This window comes from Musca domestica, unplaced genomic scaffold (genome assembly GCF_030504385.1).
Source record: "Musca domestica strain aabys unplaced genomic scaffold, Musca_domestica.polishedcontigs.V.1.1 9, whole genome shotgun sequence".
Lineage (NCBI taxonomy): Eukaryota > Metazoa > Arthropoda > Insecta > Diptera > Muscidae > Musca > Musca domestica.
This window is the reverse complement of record NW_026712435.1, coordinates 8,420,792-8,441,891: the sequence shown is the minus strand read 5'-3', so window position 1 is coordinate 8,441,891 and position 21,100 is coordinate 8,420,792. Positions and strand designations below refer to the sequence as shown.

The 21,100-nt window shown below is 34.6% G+C and overlaps 1 protein-coding gene across 6 annotated transcripts; it reads right to left on the bottom strand.

The window, feature by feature from the left end:
• Window positions 1–4,021: 4,021 nt before the first annotated feature.
• Window positions 4,022–13,693, bottom strand: LOC101887626 (zinc finger RNA-binding protein 2). Of its 6 annotated transcripts, none has more exons than XM_011293468.3 (8): window positions 13,569–13,650; window positions 13,118–13,337; window positions 12,961–13,030; window positions 11,971–12,876; window positions 11,506–11,910; window positions 9,897–10,403; window positions 5,194–5,390; window positions 4,022–5,123 (listed from the first exon to the last, which is right to left on the bottom strand). In XM_011293468.3, the coding sequence occupies exons 3-8, from the start codon at window positions 13,022–13,024 to the stop codon at window positions 4,563–4,565; spliced, it is 2,640 nt and encodes an 879-aa protein (XP_011291770.1). In that variant the 5' UTR covers window positions 13,025–13,030; window positions 13,118–13,337; window positions 13,569–13,650; the 3' UTR covers window positions 4,022–4,562. The 6 variants fall into 6 exon arrangements, 5 of the variants coding, with proteins under 5 accessions (XP_011291770.1, XP_019891696.1, XP_011291769.1 ...); XM_020036137.2 differs by having other exon boundaries at window positions 11,971–12,690; window positions 13,569–13,649; XM_011293467.3 differs by lacking the exon at window positions 13,118–13,337 and having other exon boundaries at window positions 13,569–13,689.
• Between the last annotated feature and the right edge of the window lie 7,407 nt (window positions 13,694–21,100).

The window sequence follows — 21,100 nt, the reverse complement described above, 5'->3', positions numbered from 1 at the left end:
TGCAACCCATTTCGTCCAGCCATTTTTGTTGGATTCTCTCAGAGTAATGTCTGTGAATAACCTTCAATGGTGGTTGATTCGGATCGTAGCCTGGCCAATTCGTCTGCAGTCTCGTTACCTGGGATGTTATAGTGACCAGGAACCCAACATAGCTTGGTGGACACCCCAGTGTTTTCCAAGGCTTTTCTGCAGTTCAAAACAGCCCCAGACTGAATGGTAAAGGAGTTTAAGGCCTTCAGTGCCGCCTGACTATCGAAATATATAGTCACCGGACCGCTAACCTCAGTATTCCTCGTGACCAGCAGGTCTTTGGCCTTTTTGACCGCAAAGATTTCCACCTGAAATACGCTACAGTCATTTCCAAGCTCGTAGGATTCACGAACATTAAGGGTATCACAGAAGACACCAGCTCCTGTTCCACAGTCTATCTTTAAACCGTCGGTATAAACAGCTATGCCTCTCTGTTAGGTATGTGTATATCAGGTGGCTCAAAGCTCAACCGTGGTGAAATATAGTCACTTGTATTGGCTACCACTTCCACATTCCTTACACGTTTTAAAATCGCAGAATGTCCAAAGGGTTGACTGCGCCATTCGTTTAGTTCTCTGAGTCGAAGAGCACTCCTGAATGCCTGTTCCTCTACATGTATGCTTAGGGATGGGGCTCTTTGAACTTTGTCAATGTGTCGCAAGTAGGTTGACTTCTTCAAGGAATGCCACCATACTGGAGCTCCATAGGATAGATGGGGCAAACAATTGACTCATACATCCATTTAATGATTTGTGCTTTGAGGCCCCAGCTTTTACCTATGGAGTTTTTACAGGAATAGAGTGCGACCAAGCCTCTCTTAGCTCGTTCCTCAGTGTTCCTCTTCCAACTTAATTGGCGGTCGAGGATAGTGCCAAGATATTTGGCTTCTGGAGAGAGGTTTAAAGTGACTCCATCTAGCCTCGGTGGTATAAATGAAGGATATTTACGTTTCTTAGTGAAAAGGACGAGCTCTGTCTTTGATGGGTTCATGCCCAGTCCATTTGCGACGCGCCCATCTTGGTAGGATGACTAGAGCTACCTGGATATAACGGTACCTCCCGATATTCGGTATTTTCACGATTTTAGCGACATTATTTACCGGAATTATTTCGAGTATGAATTTCGTAATGGGTACTACAGCCTATGACAAAAATTTTTATATGCAGGTCCACGTCTTCGTATAGCCCCCATATAACGGTACCTCCCGATAGTCGGTATTTTGACGATTTCAGCAACATTATTTACCGGAATCGATTCAAATTTCGTATTGAAGAATCTTAAGGGGTACTGCATCTTATGGCAAATAAATTCGTACGCAGGTCCACGTCTTCGTATAGCCTCCATATGACGGTACCTCCGGATGGTCGGTATTTTCATGATATTTGCAACATTATTCACCGTAATTGTAATAAATTTCGTATTTGAAGTTCGTAATGGGCACTATAGCCTATGACATCGTATAGTCCCTATATAACGATTTTGTGCAGATATGTAGAGCATATGCAGGACATGTGGGGAAGATGACGAAACATTGGAACATTTTCTCTGCCAATGCCCAGCTTTTGCAAATATCAGATCCCAATTCTTAGGGAACGACTCCATACCAGACCTTAATCAGACCATGGTAAATGATATAAGACAGTTAAGAAATTGCATAAAGGCAACTGAATTTCAAATATAACAGACTGTAAACTGCCCGTCTTCTTCAAAAAAAAAAACGCTTAGTCTAGAGCGCACAACAGGCCTATACTGGCTTAAGTGTATGCCCAACAGGGCATGCGGCGAATTGCTTCGCCCCTCTTTTCAACCTAACCTAACATATATCATTTAAATGGTAGTTTTCGTTTTTTTTTTTAATTTTTCAATTTTCTTCGAAATGGTGGAGGGTATTAAAAGTTCCGACCGGCCAAACTTAGCAGCTTTTTACTTGTTTGTGTTTATGATTGTGTTCGAGTTAACTTTTAAGTATCGAGATGTCAATAAAAAATCTTAAATTGTTGATGTTCTAACATTTAAATATGGAGTACTGAGTTTGTTCGACAGTGGAAAGTAGTTTAGCGTCGTCTTTATGTATGTGATCGTGGAAAATGGGCCCATAAAATTTTATATGTCGTTAGGATCTAAGGGTCAAGGATGGACGGGCGATGCGTGGGAGTAAAACCACCAAACTCGCTTGTTATTGAAGTACAGGGTGTTTGTAATCGTTTTTTTTTTTTTTTGAGTACGTCAATGTAAGTATTAATTATTCGTCCCCTAGGGCTACGGTGTAAGGGTTGGAACTGTCCTGAAGAAAAAGTGCGTCCCTGAGCTTGCTGGTAATACACCGTAGCACCACTGTAGGTGGTACATAACAACACATGTGCTTATCTTGTGTGATGAAAATCGTCGACCGAATGTTTTTTTGTAAGTATGTGACAATTTTCTCTATTTATGTCATGGAGAGAAAACTCTCGTCATGTTATGCTCTGTGTGATCAAACGCATAACAGTACGTGACATCCAACCAAATGCTCGATGTCTTGTCATGTCGGTCAGACTCAAATTATTGAGTAGACAATTGTTTCGAAAAAACCATAATTCATACAATTCGTCTAGTGCTGACCTTTAATATGCACTGATCTATAACTGCAAGAATGTAAATTTTTTACTACGATAAGCCATTTTCCCTTTATGTGAAAAAACTGAAAAACTTGTAGATGCTTGTAGGTACTGGAACAGAGCAACAAAGTTAGTAGAATAATTCGAGTTACAAATGGAAGCATTCGAATTTCAAATGAAATAATTCGAAATTAATATGGAATCTCAAATTAAAACTAAAATGTTACGTTTAACAAATGGAAATCTCGAATTTCAATTGAGATATTACGAATTACAAAAGGAATTCTCAAATGGTAGGAGGTAGAACAGCCCCATAAAACTACAGAATAATGAATGAAAGGCCTATATTTTCTCTTAACAATATGATCTAAAGTTTTCAAACGTTCCATTAAAGGCGAAACTGTTTAATATATATCAGAATCCGTTGATATGTCTGTACGAGTAGCAAATAATGGGGTTGCCAAATTCAATAAAAATTCCAATAAATTCTATGTCCTCAAATTTTGTTAGTTTGACCGCTTAACCTTTTTTTACAAATATAACCTTTTCTGTAAATTTGGTATTTATCGTAAACGATTTCACGTTTAAAAATGTATGGCTTAAGCCACGTGATGTAATAGTCATACTAGTAAAGAATTGTTTAGTTTTTCGAAGCTTGTCTTTGAGGTAGATGAACTAAATTATCTGATCTTTCAACAAATTCTTTGGCAAATGTTTCAGCAGGCCGATATTAGTTTATCGGAAATTTCTTGAGGGACAACATGTTTGGAAGAAATTCTACTTTCTGAATAGCACGAACGAAGTTTGTAATTCTCCAAAAATATTCACCTTCGATATTAGATTTTGTATATTAGTTAACGTCCTCAGCTGTAGTGTCTGGTGCAAAGCTTTGATAGTTTATTGCCACTTTGCGATGTCTGTGCTGAAGCGGTTGGCGGTAAAGGTGCCCTCGCAGAAATTGGTCTGGTTTCTTTTCTCTTAATAGAGGGGGCCGATGAACTCGCTTCACTCATAGGATTAGCAGAAACTCTTAGGGTTTTACACACTTCTTAGCTTGGAGAAGATATACTTGCTACCCTGGAAGCAATAGTAAAAGCTGCAACGACCACTGCTGTGGCAGCGAAGACTTCTTAGTATGCCATTTGCGCTTCGATTCAGACAACAACTCATCATCACCTTAGTCCATTAAATTCTAAATTAAGTGCATCGGGGTTATTCATCAATTCCGACTCAAGTAGCATGTGACCGTTTGAGGCACAACCAACACTCGATTGTCTCATCGGAGCGAAGTCTGTAGCAATAGTACAATTGTCAAAAAACTCGTAGCAGAAAAGAAAATTATTAATTAACAATAAATTGTGTGTAGAAACCGTCAGTAAAGAAAACACACGGGGTATTTTTAGCACTAAATATATTAATATTTGGAAATATGTTTGAGAATTTTCATTATGTATTTCAAAATTATTTTGAAAAAATGTATTAAACGTTACCATTTAAAAACGAGTACGGCATGTGATGGATTACATCGAAAATTCAATATCTTGTATATACTTCTGCCTGTTATTCCACGTACTACGTATATCGTATATGTGAATTTACTTTCCTTACATTTTTATGTAGACATTGATATTCAGTTTGCTTTTTTTCATTCTTATTCAAATTTTTTCATTATTAAGTTTGTTTGTTGTTGTTGCTAATGATGGATTTCAAGTGAAACATTATTGAGTGTATGTAACGTTTGTTTCATAGTTAGGGAAAAGTGTACAGCGTATTGCAGGAATTTATTCTACCACTATAAATACGTCGAATAAAGTTATCTGTTTAGGTTTTGATTAAAAGTCTATGGTATTAATAACGCATAGTAATACGATAATAAGATAGTAAACATTAATTGCTGCATTAACTTTTCGTGTGTGCCACACAGAGGCTAAATTATTAAGCAGATGTGTCGTTAGCATCCTTTTTTGGAATCTTTTCATCCGAAGCACATTCTTCCGTCTCGGCGTTATTGCCGTCTCCATCGGTATTGTCTTTGCCCTGTGAGCGACGACGCTTTCGGTTTAAACGCCACGGACGCGATGGAAATTTTGGAGCAGGAAGTTGATCCATTCCAAGAACTTTGTAAATTTGTCGGAAAGCCATATAACGTAGGAACAGCTGGGCCGATACTGTCAGATCTTCACGCTGCTGCTTAGACAAATCCTCTAGGGCATCTTGTGGCTCCTTTTCACAAGGATCTAACAGGCCTGGACCATTTATAAGGAAACCTGACGCCAAGGCCTCCATAATGCGGCGCAAACAATCACCCGGTGAAATAGGAAAACCGGCGGAAGAGATTACTTTCTCTACAAACAACTCCATGGACCATTGTGGCAATGCTTGCCAGGATTGCACACGTTGGCAGAGATCACGTAATATGCGAATAACCATAACACATGACTGTAAACCAGTAGCACGGGCCTGGAACCATTTAGCATGGCGCAGTTCAGCCAAAGCCTAAAAACAGAACAAAACAAACGGATTGATTAAATGAAGGCGATTCAGGGGCAATGAAGTGTTACTTTACCCTAAGACAAGGTTCTCGGGGCAACAAAGCGGCATCACCACTGGCGTCACCATCATTGTCTGTAGATTTGGAGCTACCAGTAGATTCGCGCAACAACGGTGATGTTAGGGATATTTTTACAGAAACAGCTTCGTCTTGCACTAACACAGCGGATTCTTCAGTAACAACGTCAACTTTATAATCAACAGGATTTTCGCCTAAAAAGCAAAAAATTGTAGGTAATTATGAAAGATCTTGCACATGACTATGTAAATTAGGTGATGTAACTCTAACAGCGTACATTTCATACCCAACATTTAAATGTATGTTGCCGGAAAAAAATCTGCAGTGTTTTATTGTAATTACCAGGAATATTAAATACTACTTTGTTGTAAACATAAATTAAACTTTTCAAATAAAATACCTCAAAAAATCCCAACTGTTTCGTTCAAGCTTTCTGGCATTGAACTGTAACAAATAATCAGTACTGTTTTTATTTAATTATAAAATAATTAAATATTATTTATTATATACTTGCAAATTATATTAGTTTTGTTTTTAACTTAGTTGAGATTTCCCAAGGTCGTCGTTTATTTAATTTTTCTTAAATAGTGTAAAAAAAATTAAAGCCAATAAAAAATCTTGAACTATGGAAGAAAAAAGATAAATATTATCCTATGAGTATGAAATGCGCTTTGAACTATCATTTTTAATTTTAGATTGTACACGGGGTGGTATATTCCACTCATCGAAGGATTCACTTTTGTAAAAAGAGTTGCAAAAATATGAATGTTTTTTTTTTTATTAAAAGAAAAGGTATATTCAATGAAAAAAATGTATGCTTCAAATCAGTTGGTTTGGATCATCTTGCGACGTATTTACACTATCACCCAAAACGCGAGTACAATTTTTTCTAAGTGTGTGCCCGACTTCTGTCACTCCTGAGTTTGTATTTATGGATTGTATAAAAAACAACATTCTTTGCAGAGCGCGAGTAGAAGAATTCAACCAGTTTTGCATTGGAAATTAATACTGAAAATCATTATTTTTTTATTATTTATAGTTTATTTTAAAAATGTATACAGAAAGAGAACATGACATTACCGATTATAGAAACACCTCTGTAACGGCTGCGAGATGTATCGTTTGAATCTAATTTATTAGATTATACATGTTGTAAATTTTCGATTTCCTGATGATCGAGAATGTGGATTCTGTATTCTAGTAATATTGAGCTCAGTTGTACGAGATTTTTATGAATGCAAGCACTTCATTTGCACAAAAAGAGATCAAAAATTTAAAATTTCTTCATAACAATTGGTAAATGTGTAAGCATGGTACAATGAACCACAACCAATAGATTTTGATTTATTATTTGCTTGTCAAATTTAGTTGTGTATGTGTGTGTGTATTCCTTTCAATTATACGAAAGTTGTATAGAAAATATTCAAATTCAGTTGCAACCAAAGTGATTATTACAATGAATGTAGGGATAAATTTTACCCTTTTTGTGGCGAAATAAGTCTTTTGAGAGTTGTTTTGAAAAGAAATCTTGAACTTTCATTCAGTTTACAAGTTTTTTGTTTTTGTATTGAAAATCAATGCAACAATTTGTTTTGTTTGTTTAATAACTTGTTGCATTTTTTGATAGTAATTCTGACATTACAATCTATACAAGTAGGCCTCTTTACTTGCAACATTTTCCAACTTAGCCTATCATGTCATTAGGACTCCCAAACAAGAACAACTATTCACAACCCTTTACAAAGAACATTACTTTCTGGAGTTACCATTAGATGTTGTCTAGAACATTCTCTCCAAGTTTAAAAAAAAAAAAACTTTATGAAAATCAAGCGTGTCAGGGCGAATTGACAATAGCTACCTGAACAACTCTATAACCACAAAAACATCATTAAGTATTTCTTTGACAATTTCTATTTTTTCTTGTAACAAGGCATCGTTAAACATCAACGAATAAAAAGTGGTTTGTTGATTTATTTTTTCCAACAATAAAAATAGAAATAATTCAGGCTCAAAAGCCTGGCTACAATGAAATAAAAATTGGTATGATACAATGAAAACAAGGTAGAAAAGGTTTGATAAATACAACAATTTGTATTTGTTCCGTTCCAGAACCTGCAGAAATCTATTATTTTCGCAATTTTTTACCTTCCACCTTGAAAGGAGGGTATATTGTCATTCCGTTTGTAACATCCCTAAATATATTCATATTCAGCATACAATTCTAAAGCTGGAAATACATAAAGAGCATATTTGGCTGGCTTAAGTCATTGGCTGGCTTCTTCGGAAATGAACAAAGGAGCCCAGGGCTAAAATCGAACTAAGTCAACCTAAAACTCCTTTGTTCATCTACGAAGAAGCCAGCCGATGACTTAAGTCAGCCATATATGCTCTTTATGTATTTCCAGCCTAAGTCGATTTAACGATGTCCGTCCACATTTTCCACGGATTTCTCTAAAAATTGGTATTTGTACAAAAAATGTGAAATGTTACTACGATCATCGTTTTTTCCTTTATGATACGAAAAAAATCCAAATCTAGTACATAGTTGCAGGTTCTGGATTCACATGCCAATCCTTATGTATATTCACAAATCTAAAACAAAAAGGAAAAATTGTAGCAACAGAAGATCCCACGTAAAAAAAGTTAGACTGGCAATGTTTACGCATCAAAATTATTCAGCAGCCAAATTAGTTTGGCCGATTTAGAGTAAAAATGTAAAATAAAAATCTTACATTTTCCGACACAAGTGCTTGGTTAGATTTTGACTTCAAATGCTTAGTTCCAGAACCTGCAAGAATTTACGGGTTTTACAAATTTGTTTTCGATATCATAAAGCAAAATTGGTTATTGTAGTAAAATGTTTTACATTCCTGCAGTTCTGGAACAGAGCAAAAATATCATATTCAATAAGAACGGCCTACATTTAATGTTAATTTTTTTTATTCGACCAATAAAAAAGAAGTAACAAACATAACTGACCTTTAAGACACATAAATATCAGTGAAGGCGCCTATTGTTATTATACGAGTACATTCATTTCCACTCTGATGCAATGTTGCATTTCAAACCAATTATATTTTTGCACGCACACTCTTCGGAAAACATACAAGTACAACATTTAAGAATTTCATGCATTGTTATAACGGCGTTTTTGAGCACGATACTTACTTCGTATACAGATAAATTGACGTTCTGGTAGTCTGTTAATTTATGTATGACTTGTCCTTTGTGAAAAAAAACTGATTTACTTTCCCTTATATCGTTTCATTTTGCAACTCTATTTACATAGTATTTTATTAAAAAAAAAAAACTTTTCATTTCGAAAATATTGGCCGAAATTCGTGATGCCATTTTACTGTGGTATTTTGGCGGATATTTGTAATTTCAATGTCAACATTCGTGTTAAAAATCGAAAATACGCCCCTCAAAATGTCATTTGTTAATTTCGGCCTTAATTCTAATTTTACTATCTGCAATCGTAACAACATAGCGCCGCAAAACACCATATTGTTTATTTTGTATTGAAAATCACACAAATATTAAGCATGACATGTGGGCCCAAAGTTATGGGGCGGAAAGCAAAAAATAGTCGGCTAACTGAAAGGCATAATAAGGATCAAATTTCGAAAATACAAAAATACATACATTCATTATGCTTGATTTGTGTGATCACATATTACAAACTGATGGTAGGTAATTACTTAATGTCAAATTAACCCAAGTTCAAAGGACTTTATTTACACAAAGTTTCTTTTGTGGCTTTGGCTGTTATTCATTCGGTTGTCGAATACAGTTTTCACTGTTAAGACTTGACCATCTTGTCGGAAGAGTGAACACGCTACAGTTGGAAGTATTAGGTTATCTAAAAGCGGTAGAAGATTTATATCGTCTTATCGAGAGCACATTTGTGTATAGAGGAACGACCCTAAACTTTGTATAAATATATTCCTTTGTTGGTAGGTTGGTAGGTTCGTATAGAGCCCACTCGCTTGTGAGACACGAAGATTTGTGTTACCGTTAAATTAAGTTATCCTCATTGCAGCTACGGACCGAATGTACGAAGATACTTTAAGACCTTTTAAGGCGTTAAGTTGGTGGTTCAATGGATGGAAGGGATGATTAGAAGCAATCTCAACATGGCCATGAAATCATCCTGTGAAAAGAGCTGAAAACACCAAATACAGTTTTTGTTTATTTCGTTTCTCATACATATTTATATTGTTGTTTTTCTTGTTAATGCCACCACAATTTCGGTAATCCAAACTTTCAATACTTTTTCCATACAAATTGCCATCGCTTAATAATGTCGCTATTCTAGCTTTTCATATTTTCAATCATTCAACTTTAGTTTCTGTTTCCGTTTCATTTCATTCCATTTGATTGATAACAAAAATACAAATAAATAATCCACAGATATCGAATGGATATTTATCTTTCGATATTGTTAATATTATAATTTCACTTGTTTCACTTTGTTAATTGAAATAATGAAAACAAATAGTGTTGTTTGTTTAACGTGCACTTCTAGCTATTTCTTTGGAAAAAGTTTGTTGGGCAGGGTAGTAAAAGGCTTCGGCTCATGCTTGCAGGGAAGAATGCCACGTCAGCCTTTTCTATGATCCCTTCCAGCAAATTTCTTGTTAGGCTTTTACATATTTTAGCAAATATATTTTAGTCTGATCACTCATAGTCAAACTTACCTGCAACTTCTTTGAGTTTTTGTGGTAGTTCAGAGGCGACACGCTTAAGTAGACCCACGGTTGGTTTTTCGGAGCACAAAACAACAAGCTCGACGGCATTGTCGCCCTGCAATAGCAGTCCTTTGGCCAAGAAGCCGACGCGCATAACTCCTTTAAGAATTCGTAAGTTACCAGTGTCGGCCTCCTTCTGGAAAGAGAGCATTTGGTTATCACGCCCATCCTTTACAGTATTACCATCCGCTTTTTCTTTTTTGGCAGTCGATGGGCCGTTGTCGTTCGGATTCTCAGCTAATGTATCTGAAACAAATTTCAGTGCCCGCTCTGTATGTGACACAATGCGCTGTATTAATTGCAACTCCTCCTCTTTTGGATAAATTTGAGCATGACGAGCAATAGCATGGCGATCGTCATTGCTCTCTGGCCGACGAATACCAGCTCCACCGGGAATCATACCAAAGAATGGCGGCGGTCCATTGCCCATGCGACCTCCAAAACCACGCTGATTACCTGCGATATAAAATCTGAATTTCAGTAAAAGTTTTCACAAGTTTTACTTAAACAATTATTAAAGGAATAACATTTTTGCCAAACAAAGTTCATTCAATTCCCAATCAATTAATTTAGTAAATAAAATATGTAAAATGATATGTAAACACTTTGTTTTAATTTAAGGGCTGTTCCAGAAACTGAAGAATCTACTAGTTTTGCAATTTTTTCGATATCATAAAGGGAAAATCGGTTATCATAGTAAAAATTTTTACATTCTTGCAATTCTGGAACATAACATTATTTTTCAGTTATATTCCTACTTTTTAACGTTGATTATTTGGATAATACATAAAAACATACTACTGATAACAACAGGAGAAAAATACGATGATACAGATGCAAAATACCCAATTACAGCACTTTCGAGTGTTACAGTATTACCCAAAAAACCAATCTTTAGTCCGAGCAAGTATTTGAGAAATCATCATCAATTAACGTACCAAATACGAACACATTCCAGATTTTGTATTTGTCGCACTGTGGCAATGTGAGGCCAACACCTTAATAAGAAACATTTGTTACAGGATTAATTTGATACATCTATCGGTACTATTATCCGATTTTTTTGTACAACCGCTATGAAAAGGTGTGTAATGACAGAAAAAAATCAGACATATTCGAAATTTTAATGAAACTTATTGAAAACCAGCAAAGAAAGACTAAATTCCGCTATGCCTACTTAGTACCCGACAAAATTGTTCAAGGTATTGGAATATATAACGAAAATCACTGTTATGGAGTACATATTTCGGTTTTGGGAGACTTAAATATCGAGATTAAATGTGGGAGCTGTAGCTGAAGGCCTGTTTCTTGTTCTTTGCTTACGTCCCAGAATGGATAGACCTTACAACCGAATTGATAGACGTCTTTCGGTCATGCCTAAATCTACTCAGAAGTTGGTTCTATAAAGATCACCACCTCGTTTCCTTCTAAATGTTACAAACAAATGAATTCACATGACAATTAATGCCATTCGAAATTCCACCCTTAAATTGACCATTCTTTTCAAAAAGCTTGAACATTTTACACGAAGAATAACTCATAATTCTTGTTAGCATACCTCCAAAACTGCGAGCCAACCAGTTATTATAGTCGTATTCGTCATCAAATTGTGCCCGCCTGCGTTGTTCGTCTCCCCAATAACCAGGCTTCTCTCCAAAATTGGCATTTTGACCACGATGAGAACTCATTAACGCACGCTGCGCTCTAGCTTCAGCGAGACGGCGTTGTCTCGGGGTAGGCTTAAAGTCGACCACCAAGTCTGGTTGTACTTTTCGTTTATACTGAAGACGATGGCGACGTCCTTTTGTATGCATTTCCTTGGCATTTGGATCATTGAATTTACAGTCGCAAAGTTTGCAATTGAAACTCAGGATTTTTCCTTCTTCATCATTGACCTCTTCAATGTATTCCCCACCGACCGGTTTAATATTATCCAAGTTTTCAGTTGAATCGTCTTGGTTTTCTGTAAATATAAAATGCTGTTAGACCAAGTACGCACAAAAATATTTAGATGCAAATGTACCTTCATTTTTAGATTCATTCTGGTTTTCGGCAGATTCTCCTTCTTTGGTGCTTGCGGCGCCATCGGCGGTACTATTGCTACCACTGGCAGGGACAAAATTAATTTTGCCCATTTTCTTGGGCTCATCGGCTGGTATAGGTTTGCCTAGCTTCTGGTGCAACTTGACAACTTTCTGATGTTTGGCGCCCCGAACATGGGCAGCATAAGCATCGGTTCCTGTACATGTAACATCGCATAGTTCACAATGGTAGTTGTTACCCCTGTTCTGAGTTGTAGTTTGAGCACTGGCCTGCATTTTCAATGAAGCTTCACGTTTCTTATGCTTTTGACCCTCCAAATGTTCACGATAGGTCTGTGGTCCAGCACATGATATCTTACAAACCTCGCAATAATGTAATTGTTGGGGACGAGGAGGTTGTTTTGGTCGCGAAGTTTTATTTCCAGGGCCTCCAGGACCACCTTTACGATATGGTGGCCAGTTACCACCTGCGCCCATCACACCATTTGATTTGCCAGGATTTCCCCCTCCCGCTCCATGTTGAGAGGGCTGGTGTTGTTGAGCCACATACATCGAAGCAGCACTATAGAGGGCAGCATCATAGTTAGTGTAGGAACCTGATGCTGTTGTAACTGTTGGACCTCCCATCTTTCCTTGTCCACCCGGTCCGCCCTTATCTTTTCCGGACGAAGGTTTCGTTCCAATTGGGGTGACATTTTTTACTGGTGGTGCCGAATAATGAGTCTTACCAACTGTAGATGATGGAGCGGTGTTGTAGCTGGAGGCTGCTTGCTGGTAAAATGTTTTTGACGAATCATAGGCTTGCAGAGAAGCATAGTCGTTGCCATATCCCGCATAACCGGCTGCAGCGGCACCACCTCCAGCTGCATAACTTCCGCTTCCAGCAGCTACAGCAGATTGATAAGCAGCGGCATTAGCGAATGTCGCATTAGTTACAGCCGGATAAGATACAGAGTTGGAACTGTACGTACCTGGTGCACCAGTGGATGTGTACTGTGTACCTCCGTAACTAAAGCCGGCGTAATTGTTCGCCATGACAACCTGGAGATAAAATCACCAATTAATAAAATTTAATAAATAGAAAGGCGAGCCGCCGAATGCAATTGCATCGGTAATTTTTGCAATTACTTTTTTTCAAATATCACTTCTTGAAAACAAGCGGATTTGCTCGGCAAAATAACGATGGCTCAACTTTGTTATACACACACCAATTCGTTCGTACGGTGTGTCGTTAGAAAATTTACCCTCAGCACGGCAAGCCGGTCTAGCCCACTGATTCTATTGAAAAGAATATTTTTCTCCAAAACAACGCAAAATAATTATGTTACAGAATTTTCTATATTTCTTCCTATAACAAAAATAGGTATATTATATGTTTATCGATTTTAAAATGTCTAGTAATGGCTGCGGTTTCGCCAAATTTTTGTCATTTTTCAGACTTTTATTCTAGACCAAAAACTTTTTTTGTAATTACGGAAAACATTTAGCAAAGAATTTTTTAATTACGCCTGATATGGCTACAATTTATTTATAATAATTCATCAAATTAAGCTATTCTATCATTAAAATATATAATTACCAAATAAATTTTCTCAACACAGAAAGCTGGATGAAAATTCGCGTGAGTCCCTGTTAAAATGCTTGTCGGAAGAAAATTAGTTATCGATAGTTTTCGATAAAAACATATGTATAACCAAATTGACAATAGAGGCTCATCGTTGTACTAAAAAGTATAGAAGGCGTTAAAACATGCGTGACTTTTTATGCAAGGACACCCAATACCGCACTACCGAAAATTCGACGTAGCTTACATAAGTATTTAACTTCCCCACCATGGTAAAATATTTTATACATCCGCATTTCCCAAACACACCAGGTCCCTATCTCAAAATCTACTGACTAATAACGTTGTAAAAAGTGATAGTTTTTAATATTCGTCCAATTGTTGTATATTCCAATTATATTCATTTATGTTTTCTATTTCATTCATTCCCATGCAGCGTTTTAAAATAAACAATATGGTACTGTACCGCAGTGTTCTGTACCGTTCCTAGGTTGAGTGGTACACTAATGGTCTGTTCCAGAACTGCATGAATGTAAATGTTTTTACTACGATAACCGATTTTCCCTTTATGATGTCGAAGAAAATTACAAACTAGTAAATTCTTGCAGGTTCTGAAACAGCCCATATGTTAATGTACCGTACCGGAGAACAACCCTTAAAAAAATTTTAGTGATACTGTCGCAGTCGGAGCACTAAAAACGTAGTGTACCGCAGTCGACGCACTACAAAAACGTAGTGTACCATATAGCAGAACATTAAAAAAATAATGTACCGGTAGTGTACCACATATGTGTTGTATACGATTTGTGAAAAAATTAGATATTTGATGTTTTTGATAATGCAAAAATTACTAATACAATTCAATATTAAGAAAATAAAAGCTGAATTTATTTTATTTGTCATATATGTTTAGATTTGTTGCGAAATTGAAGAAAGTAGAAAAATATCAGAATAGGTGGAAATAATAAAAAAGGACAAAATCTGAAGTGATAATAATTTGTATTGAACCATTTAAAAAAATTTTTAATTTTTCGCGAAAAAGGGTTGTTTATTGGTTGCGTTGTAATGGTTATTATATTATTACCTGTTATTATAGGTGTAAAAAACTAAATATTTTACAAAGTATTGCGCGAAACAAGAATGGAATTTGGGGGTTATTCCACAAGATTGAATCTAAAATAGTAGGAAATACAGTTTTACCACAAAAGTGTACAATTTGTTACCCATTTACGTCGAAATTTTGCAACCAAATTTGAAATATTTTCAAATGTTTGTATTTTTTATTTAAAACAATACATACACATACACAAAATGTGTGTATGTTTTTGAGAGAAAAAGGGCACCAAAAGAAAAAAATACATTTAGGGGGTAGCTTTGTTCTACCTTCTGTAATTATGCCATGTTCATTCCTATTTTCAACACACAAAAAATAAATTATTTCTATTGTCAAAGTTGAAAATGTTCAACTTTGAAATTTTGTGCGACCAACGTATTTGTGTAGCACTCGTATAAATACATGTGTTTTACTTGTGTGGTGAAAATCTTCGATCGATTACGTCGAATTTTCGGTAACGCCGTTATTCAGAATGTAGCAAGGGATAATGAAAACAAGTTGGGCAACATGGCCCTTTTCCATGATACAATGAAACCCATGGTACAATAAAAAGGTAAGGTATAGCTACCAGCTGATTATAATTTTTTTTCTGAGTGTGCCTATTTTGTATATGTATTTATTATTTTGAAAAATAAATTTCGTATTTATTTTCAAAATCAATGATTGGAAGAAACGTAGATTGTGGGTGGCGCTTTGAAGATATTAACCAGTTTAGCCATGGAATTGAAAGATTGGACACTCTGGATCATATTTTTGAAATAAAATCCAGGCACTTCATTCTTCTTTCGCTTTATTTAAGTCATTTAAAAAATGAGGAAATAAATGAAAACAATTTGTTGCATATAATTATAATAGGGCAGAGCTATCAATAGATTTTAATTTTTTTATTTTCTTGGCTTAACATGTCATCTTAAGTTGTGTTGTATGTGTATCTTTTCCACTTTTAAGGTGAGAATACTTAACATGCTTTCTGGATTTAAGACTGGCTGGCTTCTTCGTAAAGGAACAATATCGTTTTAGGTTGACTTAGTTCGATTTTGGGTCGACGCTCCTTTGTTCTTTTACAAAGAAGCCATCCGATGAATTAAGCCAGTCAGATATGCGTTTTATGTACCTATTTTACGCTGATCCGGAATATATATATATATATATATATATATATATATATATATAAAAAGAACAAAGGAGCGTCGACCCAAAGTCGAACTAAGTATATATATATATATATATATATATATATATATATATATATATATATATATATATATATATATATATATGTGTGTGTGTGTGTAGTGAATAATTTTTTTCGTGCTGGAATTGAGGAAATACAAATTACATTTGTTGTTGACATATTATAATTGTATTTATTATTTTACTCACTTCTTTCTTTCCGGAAGAAACAATATAGTGGAACCCAAAATTGTCCATCTCCGAAATCGATCCATTCTATTTTCTTTTATTTTCTTGAATGAACACATGATAGAATCAAAAAGGTAAAGTCATGCAATCATAAAAGTAAAGAAAGTCTTAAAGTCGGGGCCGACTTTATGATACCCTACACCACTTTGCTAATTTAGTAGAATTCCGCATAACAATTAAAAGTTTTTATGGGAGAATTCAATCATACTCGCTATGATTATAATTATAATTTAAAGTTCAAAGGACTAAATATGCCGAAGCATATGTATCTTTTAAATTCGGACTTGTATTGCCCATGATTTGTAAAATGATTGATTGATGATTGTGCAAAATTTCATCTGGATAGCGCAATAAATGCGAATTGTACTTTGTTTACAAAAATACATGGACAGACCGACGGACGGACGGACAGACCGACGGACGGACATGCATAAATCGACTCAGAATGTGATTCTATGCAGATCATCAAAAGGAACTATGGGTCTATCTCGTTTCCTTTTACCTGTTACAAACAAATGCACAAAGACCACCTTGTGGTGTAGGGTATAAATAAATATTTATAAATCCATTGTAAATACACAAATCAGAGATGGGAACCCAATTTTTTAGCAGTAAATTTGACAAGGTAAATTACAGAAAATGCAGAGAAATGACTTTACCTTCTTAATTTTACTATGGATTAACATGTCCATTTATTATTTATTTGTTTTGTTAATTTTACCACATGCCTTTGAAGAGAAATTTCGACCTTTGACTATGTTCAAATAATTAAGCACTTGCGCTTTCAATCGAAATTGAAATGATTTGATTGGTCTTTTTTCTAAGTGTTTCCACAATTCTTTTTATAACATTCCGGAAACGGCAGCCATCGCAATTGAATATTATGGCATGGCAGGAGTCTAAATTTGTTGAACAATAGTTCCAAACGCCGAAAACGGTATATATATATATATATATATATATATATATATATATATATATATATATATATATATATATATATATATATATATATTCCGGATCAGCGTAAAATAGGTACATAAAACGCATATCTGACTGGCTTAATTCATCGGATGGCTTCTTTGTAAAAGAACAAAGGAGCGTCGACCCAAAGTCGAACTAAGTATATATATATATATATATATATATATATATATATATATATATATATATATATATATATATATATATATATATATATATATATATATATATATATATATATATATATATATGTGTGTGTGTGTGTGTGTGTAGTGAATAATTTTTTTCGTGCTGGAATTGAGGAAATACAAATTACATTTGTTGTTGACATATTATAATTGTATTTATTATTTTACTCACTTCTTTCTTTCCGGAAGAAACAATATAGTGGAACCCAAAATTGTCCATCTCCGAAATCGATCCATTCTATTTTCTTTTATTTTCTTGAATTAACACATGATAGAATCAAAAAGGTAAAGTCATGCAATCATAAAAGTAAAGAAGGTCTTAAAGTCGGGGCCGACTTTATGATACCCTACACCACTTTGCTAATTTAGTAGAATTCCGCATAACAATTAAAAGTTTTTATGGGAGAATTCAATCATACTCGCTATGATTATAATTATAATTTAAAGTTCAAAGGACTAAATATGCCGAAGCATATGTATCTTTTAAATTCGGACTTGTATTGCCCATGATTTGTAAAATGATTGATTGTGCAAAATTTCATCTGGATAGCGCAATAAATGCGAATTGTACTTTGTTTACAAAAATACATGGACAGACCGACGGACGGACGGACAGACCGACGGACGGACATGCATAAATCGACTCAGAATGTGATTCTATGCAGATCATCAAAAGGAACTATGGGTCTATCTCGTTTCCTTTTACCTGTTACAAACAAATGCACAAAGACCACCTTGTGGTGTAGGGTATAAATAAATATTTATAAATCCATTGTAAATACACAAATCAGAGATGGGAACCCAATTTTTTAGCAGTAAATTTGACAAGGTAAATTACAGAAAATGCAGAGAAATGACTTTACCTTCTTAATTTTACTATGGATTAACATGTCCATTTATTATTTATTTGTTTTGTTAATTTTACCACATGCCTTTGAAGAGAAATTTCGACCTTTGACTATGTTCAAATAATTAAGCACTTGCGCTTTCAATCGAAATTGAAATGATTTGATTGGTCTTTTTTCTAAGTGTTTCCACAATTCTTTTTATAACATTCCAGAAACGGCAGCCATCGCAATTGAATATTATGGCATGGCAGGAGTCTAAATTTGTTGAACAATAGTTCCAAACGCCGAAAACGGTACGCGTTGCATATTCGACATTTCCCACATGCTTAATTCCTTGCCTGTAAACTTTTTTAAACATTCTGTGTATATAAAAAGAATGCTGGAAAAGACAGGACGTCGTATCTCCTGATTTTAATGATAAATTCAGTTCACAATTGAGAGAAACCACGTTTCGTCCCAGTTATTATCAATCGTATGGAGAAGATGAAATTATACTTCTTGCTCCCAATCAACTATTTTTCTATTTCACTAACACATAACGGAACATTATCTCCATCTGAGGGGAATATATGATTGTTAACGTGCATAGATCGTTTTACGCGATGGCAAGAAGAACTTCCTATCCCTGATATTAAGGCGGAAACAATTTGCAAAACGTTTGGAATGAATGGATATGTAGATATGGGTGTGCGAATGCTTTAATTTCAGATAGACGAAGCCAACTTTTATAAAGTATGATAAAGCAATTAACAGCATCTTTTGGTACATCATCGATTCTCAACATCTTATCACCCCCAAAGTAACGGTTTGTTGGAAAGATTCAACAGGACATTAAAAATGGGTCTACAATGATCAGAATACAATCAATGGCCAGTTTCACTGTATCCAGTTCTTCTCGGAATACGTGCAAGTTCCAAAGAAGATTTAAAAGCTTCGGCTGCAGAACTGATGTATGGTCAGCCATTAAAACTTCCTGGAGGTTTCTTCGCAATACCACAATTTGATGATCTTAGTTGATCAACATCAATGCATTTAAAAACAAACCCTTTGTAAGCAAGGACCTCTCAACATGCACATATGTTTGGGTAAGAATTTATACAAAAACCAAATATTTTGGTAAAAAAATATGCCGGTCCTTATGAAATCTATAAAATAGCTCGAAAATATTTCTAAATCATGAAAAACGACATATCAAAATAATTGACTTAAAGCAGCGTTTACTGAATAAGAATTATAATATTTTGACTTTAGGTTGGTACCTACATTTGTAGTACAAAAATTATAACATAGAACTCACACGTTTTAATTATTTTCAATACGTTTGTTTTTCAATTAAAAAATTGAATAATTGGATTTTCCGTTCAGAGAAACTTTCCCATAAAAACCTCATCTATAAAAGAAAAGAAATATAAAATATAATAAAGATAAGAAAATTTTCAATTCAAAGCCAATTCAATGTAACAAAGATAACAGACAAAAATATCTATAATTCGAAAACACTTAAATACAAACAAATAAATAACTGCACCAACTAGAATTCAACAATTATTCTGTGGGAAAAACAGGTAATACATTGATGGAATAAATATATATTAATTGTTATTAGAAAGATGTGATTCAAAACACTTCTGGGCCCACAATAATGTACGATCAGGTGATCCGGTTAGTGTAATAATATAATCGGATCTTGCCTTAACATTAATTAGTTCCACAAAGGTAAGTTTTCTGTCACAATGAAATCACTTTCGAGGAATTCAATCATACAATTTTTAACTATTAAGTTTGGATACTACATAAGCAGAGAAGACAATGGAATTTCCCTCCATAGAACCGTGTTCGAAGTTTTACGATTTATAAAAACTGGATCGAAATGAGGTTTTTCTCGATTGTGGACTGAATATATGATTATAATCTACTTCGGAATCTAAAAAATGTGCAGCGAAAAATTAGGAGATGCGACAAATAATTCAATGAACCTCGTTTCTAATTATTTATTAAAATATTGGATCATATTTTTGAGAGAACATTCAGGAATTTCATTCATTATTCGCGCTTTTGACTTATTTTAAAAATAAACTAATAATATCAAATTGATGAAAACAACTTGTTGCATATAATTTTGAGTAATTCTGACAGGAAGCGGGCATAGCCACAGGGCTGTATTTTTCTAGTTTTATGAAGCTGTTCTACCTCCTTATTGTACCATGAGCATAACCTAAAATAATAAATATAATGGGTCGTAAATTTGTGAAAAACAATTACATGTTGGTACAATTTTTTACCCCTTGAGCATAATCGAATTGATACACAAATGATTTAACAATATTTTAATAAATAATTAGAAACGAGGTTAATTGAATAATTTGTTTCAAGTTCTTTACTTACACCCATGGTACAATGAATTCAAGGTAGGGCAGAACTACCATATGATTTAAATTTTTTTATTTTTCTGGCTTAATATGTCAACTTCATTTGCTTATGTGTGTGTCTTCTTTTCAATAATAAAAAATTGTTCAGAAAATATTAAAATTCGGGTGTTTTCAAAATGCTTATTGCAACGAATGCATCGACAAAATCTACAGTTTTTGTCGCGAAATAAACCATAAGAGACATATTGAACATGATATTGAAAATAAATTTTGACCATTCATTCAGTTTTCGCGGTTTTAAATTATTTATTCAAAATCAATGCAACAAGTTGTTTGCTTTTTTTATTATTTTGATAGTAATTCTGACATTACAAGCCAAACAGGTAGACCTCTATACTTGCATTTTTTTCAAAGTTGACCTACCTTCTCTTCATTGTACCATGCTTACACCCATGTTTTAACAGGAATCAGCTGAATTGACTCTATTACCAGTGTCAATATAGATATGACGTTTTGTTATTTAAATTCTAGATATGCAATAGGTAGGTCAATAGATATAAAATCTTCTCATAAAAAGTTTAACTGCAGTTCAATGTGAACCTTTTTTGCCTAATAATTAATA

What these genes read in the sequence shown, in the direction of transcription:
- LOC101887626 (XM_005181733.4), bottom strand. Translation starts at nt 13,024, where the DNA reads ATGGCGAACAATTACGCCGGCTTTAGTTACGGAGGTACACAGTACACA. An exon ending in GTTGGCTCGCAGTTTTGGAG is followed by an intron (nt 10,404 to 11,505) that starts GTATGCTAACAA and finishes TTTATATCGCAG; the next exon opens with GTAATCAGCGTGGTTTTGGA. An exon ending in CCCGAGAACCTTGTCTTAGG is followed by an intron (nt 5,124 to 5,193) that starts GTAAAGTAACAC and finishes TTCTGTTTTTAG; the next exon opens with GCTTTGGCTGAACTGCGCCA.